The 12,406-nt window shown below is 39.8% G+C and overlaps 2 protein-coding genes across 2 annotated transcripts in view; one reads left to right on the top strand and one right to left on the bottom strand.

The window, feature by feature from the left end:
- Positions 1 to 1,331, top strand: part of LOC101857368 — an 11,657-nt gene extending 10,326 nt beyond the window's left edge. The window contains exons 2-3 of the mRNA XM_013088240.2: positions 17 to 232; positions 752 to 1,331. Of these exons, the coding sequence (XP_012943694.1) occupies positions 17 to 232; positions 752 to 1,069 (534 nt within the window). The 3' untranslated portion in view covers positions 1,070 to 1,331. The remainder of the gene's footprint in view (positions 1 to 16; positions 233 to 751) is intronic.
- A 2,843-nt stretch (positions 1,332 to 4,174) lies between these two features.
- LOC101854202 (alpha-N-acetylgalactosaminidase) lies at positions 4,175 to 12,077 on the bottom strand. Its single transcript, XM_005108685.3, has 9 exons — positions 11,957 to 12,077; positions 11,125 to 11,281; positions 9,868 to 10,045; positions 9,219 to 9,393; positions 8,381 to 8,469; positions 7,676 to 7,837; positions 7,019 to 7,216; positions 6,397 to 6,543; positions 4,175 to 5,879 (listed from the first exon to the last, which is right to left on the bottom strand). The coding sequence occupies exons 2-9, from the start codon at positions 11,271 to 11,273 to the stop codon at positions 5,766 to 5,768; spliced, it is 1,212 nt and encodes a 403-aa protein (XP_005108742.1). The 5' UTR covers positions 11,274 to 11,281; positions 11,957 to 12,077; the 3' UTR covers positions 4,175 to 5,765.
- Between the last annotated feature and the right edge of the window lie 329 nt (positions 12,078 to 12,406).

Below are 12,406 nucleotides of genomic sequence, written 5' to 3'. Positions count from 1 at the left end.
CCCTCTTTGCCCCCAGACGTCATGGCTGAGCGTGTATCTCTCCCTGCTCCTGGCCAGCACAGCCCTTGCCGTTATCTTCTCCGTCATTGTTCTCCGCCTACATCACGTGCCCGCCCACATCCCCGTAGGCCCCGCCCTCCGGAAGTTCGTCATCAGAACGAGGTCAAGTCTGCTCCTCACGGCGCTCGAAGAGGCAGACGAGAGTAAAGACGCCTCTGATGGAGCTCATCAAGTGAGTGAATCGGATAACCGATTATAACAAAATCAACTATTTTTCGCCACTCTGGGTTGTAGAATAACTGAATACATTATCATTATATACTGACAATCCGATTTCCTGGACTAACAGAAGTCGGGACCGTGTATGTGTGTGGGGGGTGGGGGCATGTGTTCTGAAACTCAGAACTTAGAGAGACATGAACATGTATCTTAGCTGTTGAAAAACTTCAATACAAAATAACAAATATGTTATGTTAATGAAACAAAGGACAATGTAAGTATAAAAAGCTTTAGCCAAAAAGAGGGAAATCTTTCATGACTTTGGTTTCTCTTTTAAAAACCGGAAGGTGGCTGCCTGAAGGAAAGGGGCCCTATAGCAAAAAAAACCCCAAAAAACTAACAAAACAACTGGTGACATGAGTAAAAATTTTGCAGGTTGAAAAAGAACCGGTTACGGAATATCTGGTGTGCGGGGAAATCCTAAAAAGTAGAAGACTTTAAAAAAGAAAAAACAATTATTTCCCGTCCCCAGAAATATTATAATTTCGGCAGTCAGGACAGCAGTGGTATTTCCGGCGGAGGTTTTGGCGGGAAACGGAACGGCAAGATCTTCCCGGAGGAACGCCCCCAGACGGCCTTCACCTTGGCCGACAACCTCTCGCAGGACGGGCTGACGTCAGCAGACGACGACGCCTTGGAATCCAAGCGGCCGGCCCCTCCCCCGGAAGTCGTGGTGACGTGGCAGAACGTGGCGGAGACGGCAGACCGGATGTTGTTCATATGTTTCACCGTGTACAACGTTGGCTGTACGGCCGTCTGTGTCTCCTACTTAACGTTTGCCAGTCCGTAACCATGGAAACTTTTCTTTTTTTTTAAATAATGTTTTAGTTTTAGTAAGAGTTTTACGGCACTTGCAACACAATAAGGTCATATAAGAGCCGAAGAATAGATTATGTGTTACAAGAGAGTAACATACACAAAAGAGAAGGAGGGGAGATAAGGACAATAGGTGTTTGATAAGAAAAGGGAGCAAACCACACCAGAGCACCCGCCAACCATCCACACTATAGAATTTAGAAACGCCCTTTTTTCATAATTTGCAATTTGAAAGAGGAAAAAAAAACAACATAAAAACATAGCGGGTGTTTTTACACCCCCATCAACACAATTTTGATCATCTAGGAAAGCGAGCCTCCGACCCCGTCTGCTCATCAGTTTCACTATTTTCGCCGTGTACAACTTTGGTTGTACGGCCGTCTGTGTCTCCTACTTAACGTTTGCCAGTCCGTAACCATAGAAACGAAGCGCTTTCAACATAATACATGTATTTGCAATTTGAACCCCCCCAAAAAAATTGCAAGAGTTTTTACGTCACCCTCAACACAATTTTGATTATCAAAGAGGTGAGCTTCCTCCAACCCTGCCTACCACTAGGGCCAGCCTGGGATGAGAGGGACACGACGCAATTTAATGTTTTTTTATTTTATTTTTCGTACGAGTTTTACAACACTTGCAACACAATTTGTAAGCAATTAGTGGCAAATATTAGATGAGTAAGTGTAAGTACAAGAGAGAGTAATACTAGATGTGTTACTTGAGAGTACATAATGTAACACTATGCAGTTGCGAGCGCCGTAAAACACCAAAACAGAGTAACAAGCAAAGAAAGTGAGGAGGAGAGATAAGGACGACAAGTGTCGGGATGAAATGCATTATTTTTGAAAAGTTAAGAATATAAAGAAAAGAAGAAGGTATTAGGTATTGACGGTACGATGAAGTAGTGGCGCGGGTATTTTAAACTTTGTTGGAAGTACTCAACCCCGCAAATTTCATACGTGTATTCAGCGAACCCTTCGAGTAGGTACCGACGCCTTGTGTGCGTGTGTGTGTGTGTTTTCGTATATGTCTGTGTATGTGTATGTATATATATGTGTGTGTGTGTGTGTGTGTGTGTGTGTGTGTGTGTGTGTGTGTGTGTGTGTGTGTGTGTGTGTGTGTGTGTTTTCGTACATGACATGTCTGTGTGTATGTGTATGTATATACAAATACATGTATTTGTGTGTGTGTGTGTGTGTGTGTGTGTGTGTGTGTGTGTGTGTGTGTGTGTGTGTGCGAGCGCGTGTGTGTGTGTTGACCTCCCCTAACTCCTGACTCTGACTGACTCACCTTACCCCTGGGTTTCGATCGAACCCAGGTTAATGAACCACTACACAATATCACAATCACACACATACACGTTCGAGCGAAGATCTTCGAGAGTGGTTATCCCATCACGAGACTACAGGGTTGCACCTCATGCTTGCTCGTTGTGATTCTTATTTCATTACCTACCTGTCTCCGTGGTTTTATGCACCCCGCATAATTTAGCAAAATTTGATCAATTTTTGCATAATTTCTGATTATTTTCCTTTATCATTCTTTGTTAAAATTAACAGAATCGCATAAGTTCCCATTTTTGGGCTCAGTTTGCATAATTTCAGAATTTTTCTTGCATAAAATAAAACGACGGGGACACACATAGATCTACACACTCGATTGAAATCTTCGAGTGTGATTATCCCATCATTAGACTAGAGGGGTAGCACCTCATGCTTGCTCGTTGTGATTCTTATTTCATTACCGACCAAAACCCCATGGAGCAAATATCATCTTTCTACTTTACGTCATTTTCATGAACTTACGCCACTTTCAAAATCGTTCTGGTTCATTAGGAATTTTTGACAAAGGGGCAGGGTGTTGCCTAAAAAAAGCTAGTGTGTCAATCTTTTATGTAATGTAATATGTCAAGCTGAGAGCTCAGTTGGAATCACACTTGATTAAGCTGCAGAGAACCTTGGTTCAAATCCAAAATGCAATAAAAAGCAACTCAAGGAACTCAGGCATAGAAACCAAACATGAACATTTATTTACTTTGCAAGAACACGCTGTGTTTTGTCCACTACCCATACTCTGCTGATGCCACAAACTACACATGTGTTGACAAAAGCACAAGAATAAAACTTTTTTTAAAGAAATAAAAACTCATATTTTGTTTCATTTCTTGCCCGATATCCTCACCTAACAGAGCCGAGTATCAAAAGTTTCTAATGCACATTTACCAAAAAATGTTAATTAAATCCACTTCCAGTTTGTCGCATGAGTCCATTTGGTCGCTTTTAAGCACAAGGGGGCTATCCTGATAAATGCTGTTTTGAGAAAATCGAAGTTAAAGTATTTGGATCCTTATTCAGTCTCTTTAAAAGACAAGGAAAGTTTTCTCTGTAATAACCAAACAAATATACACACAAATGAAACCAAAATTCTCCTATAGTATAGGTAGGGCAATGCCCCCTTTTGGTGTAGGTCAAGATTTCTGGAAACCCCAAAAATCTGGGTCAGCCCATTTGTCCTTATAAGTGACCAATTAAAACAAAACAAAACAACCAGGAAGGTCCGACTAGTTCTAACAGCAGTCATTCAAGATCAGCCTCTCGTCAACTCAGAACTATTTTGTCCAAAGTGTATTTATTTAACACTTTGCAGTCACACAGCCAGGAGTACAAAACACTCCCCATCTGGTCACACAGCCAAGAGGGCGACTGCAACGGACTTCTCGGGCCTGGCACAGAACTGCGCCGGGTGACCGGAATGGATAATTTTCACCGTCATATTATTGCACCAAGTGGCCGCAAAGTGTTAAGTACAGAGGCATTTTGGAGAAAATAGTTCCGAGGCGACGCTCTGTATACAGGGCGTAAAAATCCGTCCGTGCACTAGCACCAACACCAGAACTTGGTGAGAGGGAGCAAAGCAAAAATCACAAAGCATTGGCACGGACAAAAATGATGGGGAAACAAAAAAAATAAAAAGGTAGAAAGGCATGAGGAATTTGTTACAGGACACATATGATAAGTGATCACGGGGAAAACTTTGTTATGTTCATCGACACTGAATCAAATATGGATCCATTAGTTCATTCATTCTTTTCTCAACTTTATTTATTCCTTATGATTAAACTTAAAGACCCTGAAACCCGAATTTACATATCATTTTCTTCTTGGAACAAACAAAGTTACACCTGAACTGACAAACACACAGTATGGCAATTGGAAGTCTGTATATTTCTATACACTCAGAGACGAATCACAGTTTGTTCATCCGCATGAAAGAGGGGATCAATAAAGAACAGCAAGCACAATACCATCACATAGCAATTCCATCTTTCTTTTCTCCACATACCTCTGAAGGTAGGACATACACAAAATCATCATGGAAGTTTTCAGCATATGTAAACAACAAGACAACCAATCATTACCGTACCCAAAATCCACAAATTTCTTAGCAAAAGTTATAGCAACAAAGAAAAACATAAACCATACTCAATCAATATTTAAATATCAGCTGCAAAAGCCCCCCGCCCCATCAACCACTCTCTCTTGACTATCAATGAACAACATCTGTGTCACAGGCCAAGACGGAAGGGAAAGTGTATCAGCTGTTTCAGTCTCTCCAGATATTATAATTATTGAAATCTTAGCTGTCCAATTATCGCGATAATGTTGGGGGTAAAATGAAAGATCAATAACGCTGAGTGGACTACAGACCAGGTCAGTGACACGTCCACTTTCTCTCACACACAAAGAACGGGTCACGGGGTCACACTTATAGACTATGCAGGCCACATGACTTGTAAGTACTGTAACTGAGAACGGATTCTCTAACTTTTTCTCAAGCTCGTATGACCATATGCAGCTGCGAGCGCCATAAAACTCTTTTCAAAAAAGAAAAAAAAAATGTATCTTTCTTCCACACTCACACAATATTCGCCCACTATGATGATTTGTCAGTTGCATGAATAGAATTTTCACTCGGTGACCACTCAATGGCTATCAGAAAGATCCACTCGCTTGGCAAAGCACAGAAAGTGACTGAGAAGAACAGTCAGACAAAACATGTTCACACAATCAAATTGTGTATTCAACAATGACAGCTCTCAGTCCATGATGAAAAATATTTTCAGACACTTTATACACAAGCAAATGTGAAAATAAGCACAGGAAAGATGGCAAGGAAACATCAAGTCCATGAAAACAGGATTATAGGTAAAAGTATTACCCAATAAAAGTACTTTATCTGACCTTTCCACTAAACGACTAAAGTTTGCCAAGATCAAAATTCAGGGCTTTAGAAATACCAAGACAAGTTAAAACTCAAAAGTCAGCAGCTGATAGATAAAATATATATTTCTATGAGTCAGAGAAGCTTATATACTGACTCAAGTCATTTCCAACACACCAGCAAATTAAAAAATGCTCTAAAAACATCCAGTAAAGTACAGTTATCTGTATTTAAAGATATAAAACGATCTTTTTAACTGATGAGCATCATTCAAGTCTTCTGACAAATATAAACAGATGCATAAAAATTTACTTTTTCACCACTACCAAATTCTCATCTTGTCACTCCCTGATAGATCTATACATTATATAACTAAATATATATATATTACACATATAAAAACAGTACGAATGTGTCAGCTTCAAACATAACAACTTGCACGTCTATATTTAGGACACAGGGGTGAGCTTTCCGAAAAACACACTGGATACGTCGACATCGATGGCAAATTCTGTGGTTGAGTTGAACACACCCATATCTTTGCCTTGAAATATCTCCGTCAACTGAAACAGAAGCAGGCAAGAAGGTTAGTTGTAGTTTACTTCAAGTCTGCACAGCAACGGCCGTGTTGATAGAGGGCAATCTTGTCTCTGGCATTCTCAAAACATGTCCAAAGTAAGTTTAAGGCAAAAAAGCATGATAATGACTACAGCGCACTAGGGATAGATAAGAACAACAGAAACTCTGAAAAGAAATAGAGAGACTTGACCACATCGGAGTATCAACCAACCAGCCAACCATCCACAACAACAGAACCACATCATCATTTTTCAAAATACATTGTGTGCAGTTTTTACAATTTTACGAAAACGGAATATTGTGCGTTATCAAGAAAGCAAACCCTCTGCCAACATCCCAAGACAATGTTTTTAAAAATACAATTTTGATAATAACTTTCTCATTATCTTAAAAGCAAATGTTGTTTTATTGGTAACAACATTCAGCTTTTTCGTTCTTCTGTAAAAACTGCGTATATATACTGTATTTTTTAAAATGATGGCAGACCAGCCAATGTCTCACCTTGAAAGATGACTTGCTCGAAATGGCCAGGTTAGAGAGGTAGAACTTGACCGTGGTTCCAGACCCTCCATCATTCTCGTTGAGAATTGCCAGCGCGTAGCTCCCCGCGGGCAGGACGGGGCGTGTCCACACTTGGATGTTGCTCACCTACAGACAAATAGATAGGTCAAGGTCGTTGTAAGTCAAGGCTTGTCAAATTGCTCGACTTAAACACTCTTAAGTAGCAGATTTATATGTAATATCAATGGTCAGGAATTCATTTTTTTTAAATTCTGCTAACCCTCTGAAAACTGAAACATACATATAATACAATAAATGTACATGTTACATATATGAATACATATGTTGACAAAATATCTTAGCTGATACTTGATAAATAAAGAGGGAAAAACAACAGAAAGAAAACCTGCCCTCCCACAACTACCAGGAAAACTGGGGCGGGGGTCTCCTGTATTTTTTCTTATTAAGGTACATTCTTTGTACTTAAAACATGCACAAAGCAAGATTTGCACATTACGAAAAGGTTTCTGCATCCGCTCCTCTGCTCTGATTTCACTGTGTGCGTACTAGACTGTAGAAAAATCCATCTTGCCATATATCGTAACAGAAATAGCTTTCTCACCGCAAAGACTCTCTGTCCCATGATGCCCAGCTTGTCCTGATTGATGGCGATGACGCCCTTGTGGAGGAGGAGGTCGCGAGACTCGTTGCTGATGGACCGCAGGTCTGACGAGATGAACAGCGGGGCGGCCATCATGGCCCACAGCGCCATCTGTGCCTGCTCCTCCGAGTAGCTCAACCCGCGGTTGCCCACGATGATCTGAGAACACAGACACAAGATATAGTTGGAGGCTTTTAAGCGCAAGGGGGCTGGCCCGAAAAATGCTGTTTAAAGAAAATCAAAGAAAAAGTTTTTTTTTACCCTTGTTCAGTTTCTTAAAAAGACAAGGAGAGTTTTCTCCATAACTAAACAAATATACACACCAATGAAGCCAAACTTCCCCTCTCGAAACGCCAATGCTCACTTTTGGTGTTGGTCAAGGGACATGGACACAATAGCATTTTGAGCTGGGAAAGAAAGACAGACAAAAACAACAGTAGGATAGAAAAAAATTAAGACCTACCAGAGATACCCTCCGACGACCACTCATGGCAAGGAAAAAGACCAAGACAGACAAAAGTGGAGAAAAAAGTACCGTACCAGAAACCTTATGAACTACTTAAACCCGAGCCACACAGGTAGAACCAACCCTCCCCCTCCCCTCCCCCAGGAACTCACCATATCGGGATCGTTAAAGTTCCCCGGCCCAGCGACGGCGCTAAAGTTGCCTTTGTTGTCTCCGTAGAACTTGATGATGGTCTTCACGCTGTCCCACGAGTCGGCAATGTCGTCATAGTTACGCCAGATGTTACATTTCTCCGCGATCAGAGGATAATTAATCTGAGGACAAAAACAAAATTATTTATAACTATAATTGTTATTGTTTGCTATGGTGAAACATGCCTTGTGAACTTCAAACATGAATGTGAACAATCAGATACGAATGTGAACAGTCAGATATTAACATTAACATTCACTCACACATATGTACAGAGGTACAGAGAATATACATGCATTTTCCAGGCAGGGGGTTTAAATGACTCGAGATATCAAACTAATTTGAAGAGGATACAAAGGATTATAAATATCAAATGAGATCAATTTCTTTTTCTTCTCTCTTTTTGTGTGTGTATAGAGCCCCAGAGCGGATACAATAGGTTATAGATAGGAAATCTATAAGGTGAGGAAGAGGGGGGAGGGAATCAAAAGACTATCAATATCAAAGAAATGGGTGGGGGGGGGGGGGGGGGGAGATAGACTATCAGTATAAGATTAATTTGAGGGGGAGGGGTACGAAACACTATCAACTTAACATAAAATCTATTGTAGGATCTATTGTTCACAAGATAATCAATATCAGACAGAATTGGGTGTACCACTTACATCCTTGGTCTGCATGTATGCTGGCCAGCTACAGCTGAAGAGGATGGGTCGGCCGGTCTTGTTCAGGTAAAACTCCATGATAGGGTACGCTGGAGAGAAGGAAAAAGGAGACACTTGAGAACATGATTCACCTGAACAGATATATATATATATATATATATATATATATATATATATATATATATATATATATATATATATATATATATATATATATATGACACTCTGGGATTACACACAATCAGAAGTAAAGAAACACAACAAAGAGTTTTTGCACACAAAGACATAAATTCTGTGAGAACACAATAACAAAACAAGAGGGAGACAAAAAAGAAGCTTGAGGATAACTTTGGCATTTTTCTCTTCCTTTTGCTAATGTTTTCTGAGATAGACTTATTGAAAAGACTCCTAAACTCCTTCACCCTTTTTAGTTTAGTTTTAGCTGGACTTTAGAGTTTTATGGCACTTGCAACACAAATAGGTCATATAAGTGCTGAAGATAAAAAGAGTTTCTAGCAAGTAACATACACAGAAAACAAAGAAAAGAAGGAGGAAAGTTAAAAGCAACAAATGTTTGATAGAGAAGAGGAACCCTCCAATAAAAATTATGTCATCATCTCAATAAACAAATATAGAGCCTCCAGACTGACACATTTAAATTATTTCAGAATATGTCGTCTAGTAAGGACTACAAAAAAAACCCATAGAACATCCGTAAACAACTTTTGCCGGTTAGCAAAGTTAAAAGAATCAACACTGAAACCAGTCATCTTTACATATTCAGAACACTCATGAAAAGAGTTGACAGCTGACAAAATTTGTAAATCTCCTCACTCACCAGTCGGGAAATCAGCTGTTGTAGAGTAGCAGCCATCCATCTTGAAGGAGTCGATCCCCCACTCACTGAAGGTGCGGGCGTCTGTCTCCATGGTGAACTTGCTGCCGGGGTAACCGCCACATGTGTAGATGCCCATGTCCCCATAGGTGCCCAGTTTGAGACCTTTGCTGTGTACCTGAAAATATTCATATATGTTAGTTCATAGAAGCAACAGAAATGTGGTTTCTTAGGAGAATGCTGAGAATATCGTGAAAGGAAAAGAAATCAAAAGAGGTAGTGCTTGATGAAGCTCACGTAGGACAGTTTTTGGGACACCTGAATAGACAAAAGGTCTTGAACATCTAGCTCTCACTAGCAAAACTGAAGGCAAATGAGGCAGGGGTAGGCCTAGCCAGAGCAACCTACTTAGGGAACCTAAACAAATGGCTAAAGGGGAAAAATCAGGGAAACGTAGCTTTTTTTAAGAGCATCCAAGCAAAGGCTCTCAAATTTTGAACAGCTGAATCCAGGACAATCTAGGAAATTCCGGACAGTTTTCAAACTAGCTGTCAATGGCCACTTTTCTAACAAGTTTAAATCATTAGAGTGAATATCTTGTAAAAGTACATCGGGTTGTGAATAAAAAACCACAACAACTCATCGCACTCACATAATCGGCAAGCTTCTTCATGCCGCTGGGGAACCGCACGGGGTCTGGGACCAGCTGCAGAGTTTTGGGATCTCGTTCCTTGAGAGCCCAACAATCGTCGATGTTCACATACTCGTAGCCCGCTTCTTTGTAGCCGTCTGCTGCCATACGATCAGCCATGTCCATGTACAGACGTTCGCTGTTGGTTGAGGAATTGAGTGGCGAAGTAGAAAAAGACACGAAAATAAAGAATGGTCGTTATAACCCGTGAGGTATTCAATTTGATTTCCCTTCCTTTTCTCTGACTTTCTGTTTATATAATTGGTAATAGCATTTCCAAATCTTGCTGGGAACAAAGCCATTACAGCAGGCACATTTTTTGAATATTTTTTGGTATTATTTAGACACTAATCAAGTTCAATCAAATTGACAAAAATAATTAATAACTAAATTTTCATACAATATTGCAAAATGTATAGCCTACTTACTAATAATTTCATTTAAAAATTAAGACTATCATACTTCACCTGGAAGGCAGAAAATATTATATATGGAACTGGTAATGGTAATATTATTGACTGTTAATTAACTTAATTAATATTTTTTTTTACAAAGTTGCATTTGAGACTATATTAAATGTCAAAGAGGCCTGACTTCAACCTTCATACAAATCTTACTTTATAAATCATAAGTCACAGTCAAAGTATCCTTTTCTGGGGCCGGGGGGAGGGGTTGCATTCTAAATGAAATGACTGTACACAGCACATACAAAAAAAGTGCGGCATGAAGTTCTTATGTTGTGTTTTGATCACTTTCCAGTTTGAGAGAAATAAAAGATGAAGTGTACGAAGGTGAGGGTAGAGAAAAATAGAAATATAAAATAAATCAAAGAGTGGCAAAATGAATGGTTATTTAACCCTATCCGTACGCCCTGGGGTCATTTTGTAACCCTGTGGTTGTATTCTTTACATTTTAGAACACTTCTAGTGCAAAGATCCCTTTGAAACTTTCTGTATTTCTCAAAAAATCATTTTGACTGACTGCTATATAAAGCGTACGGATCAGATTAACAATCAAATTTCCTCTTTGAAAAGTGGTAGCACATGGTATAGTTTCCCACGTCATATGGATACGATAGTAAAACATGACATAAGGATAGGGTTAAGAGGGTCACTGTGCAGAAAAGGGAAAAGTGACTGTGACCTGAAAAAGGTTGAGGGGATGATAAGGAGATACAAAATGTATAAACATTTACACAGCTTCCTGTCCGTCACTGACCTGATGCAGTTCTTTGGGTCATTCTTGCAGTCGATGTTACAGCGGAACCTTTGCCATGACAACCAGCCCATAGGTGGAGTCCTCGCGAGTCCATTGTCCAGAGCGGAGACACACGCCACCGCGATGAGGAGAGCCAATAACTTCAACATGGTTGTCTCTGCAGAAGATTTCAAAGTGCAAGTTGAAGCCACAGCCACAGAAGTTATAGCATTACATTATTCATAAAAATCATTATTATTAATAATACAGACAATCCTTGCCTTTCAAAATGTGAATCAAGCACAGAAACTCAAAAGGCAGACTAGACCGTAGGCCTTAAATACTTCATAAAACCTTGGCCTTGGCTATGCCTATTATTAAGGTTACAATATATCACTTGAACATAGATCTAGTTTTGATTAGTCACTGCTAATTAGTTCTCTCTCTCTCTCTCTCTCTCTCTCTCTCTCTCTCTCTCTCTCTCTCTCTCTCTCTCTCTCTCTCTCTCCTCTGGCTCTATTCTCTCTTTCCTCTTTAGTTTTAGACTCAATACTTTAAGAGTAGCGTACCTCTGTTAGTATCTAGAATATAAATCTAGTAGTGCATTGACAAAGAAACAAGGCTAGACCTACAAACAACGATAAAAAAACAAGTACAATTTAGATCTAGATCTATACTAGATTCTAGATCTAGATCTAGAAGATTGTTTAGTGAGTTTGTCAATCAAAAGTCAACATCAACACTACCAGGAGGTGCCAAACTGCCGACCACAACAAGACAAAGGACAACGTGGAAATAACAACAAACATATTCAAAATCAAGAAATTTCCACAGAATTCAATCCTTAACTCACACTCAGGCTTTCAGGAAATAGTTTACGGTCGGTTGGAGCGTCTCGGAGAATACAATCAAAGCAAACAGTTCCTCTTTCTTTAGTGATACTGTCGACAAGAAGCCGAGCATCCACACATAAAGTCATGTGATTTTGATTCTATCATGTGACACAAACCGGTGTAAATATAGATTCTGGCCTAGTATTTTTGTGTACGTCACATGCAAGCCTTACATAAACTTCTGAGAGAGCAAGACAGGGGCTATCTGGACAGGAAAAGTGTTGAGACAGGATTAATTGAGATTAGCCCTTTGGTTAACCTTTTTGTGGTAGCCTGCTGTTGGAGAGATACATCAAAACCTTGTTTAAGCGGGAGCTAATTGAGAAATGTTCGAAGGGGGATAACCAATAGTTAAAACTATGATGAATATTTATTTTAAATGGATTAGTTCCCTTGAAAAACGTTGGTCC

This window comes from Aplysia californica, unplaced genomic scaffold (assembly GCF_000002075.1).
Source record: "Aplysia californica isolate F4 #8 unplaced genomic scaffold, AplCal3.0 scaffold00709, whole genome shotgun sequence".
NCBI classification, from domain to species: domain Eukaryota; kingdom Metazoa; phylum Mollusca; class Gastropoda; order Aplysiida; family Aplysiidae; genus Aplysia; species Aplysia californica.
The sequence above is the reverse complement of the archived record's forward strand: the minus strand, read 5'-3'. Positions and strand labels throughout refer to the sequence as shown.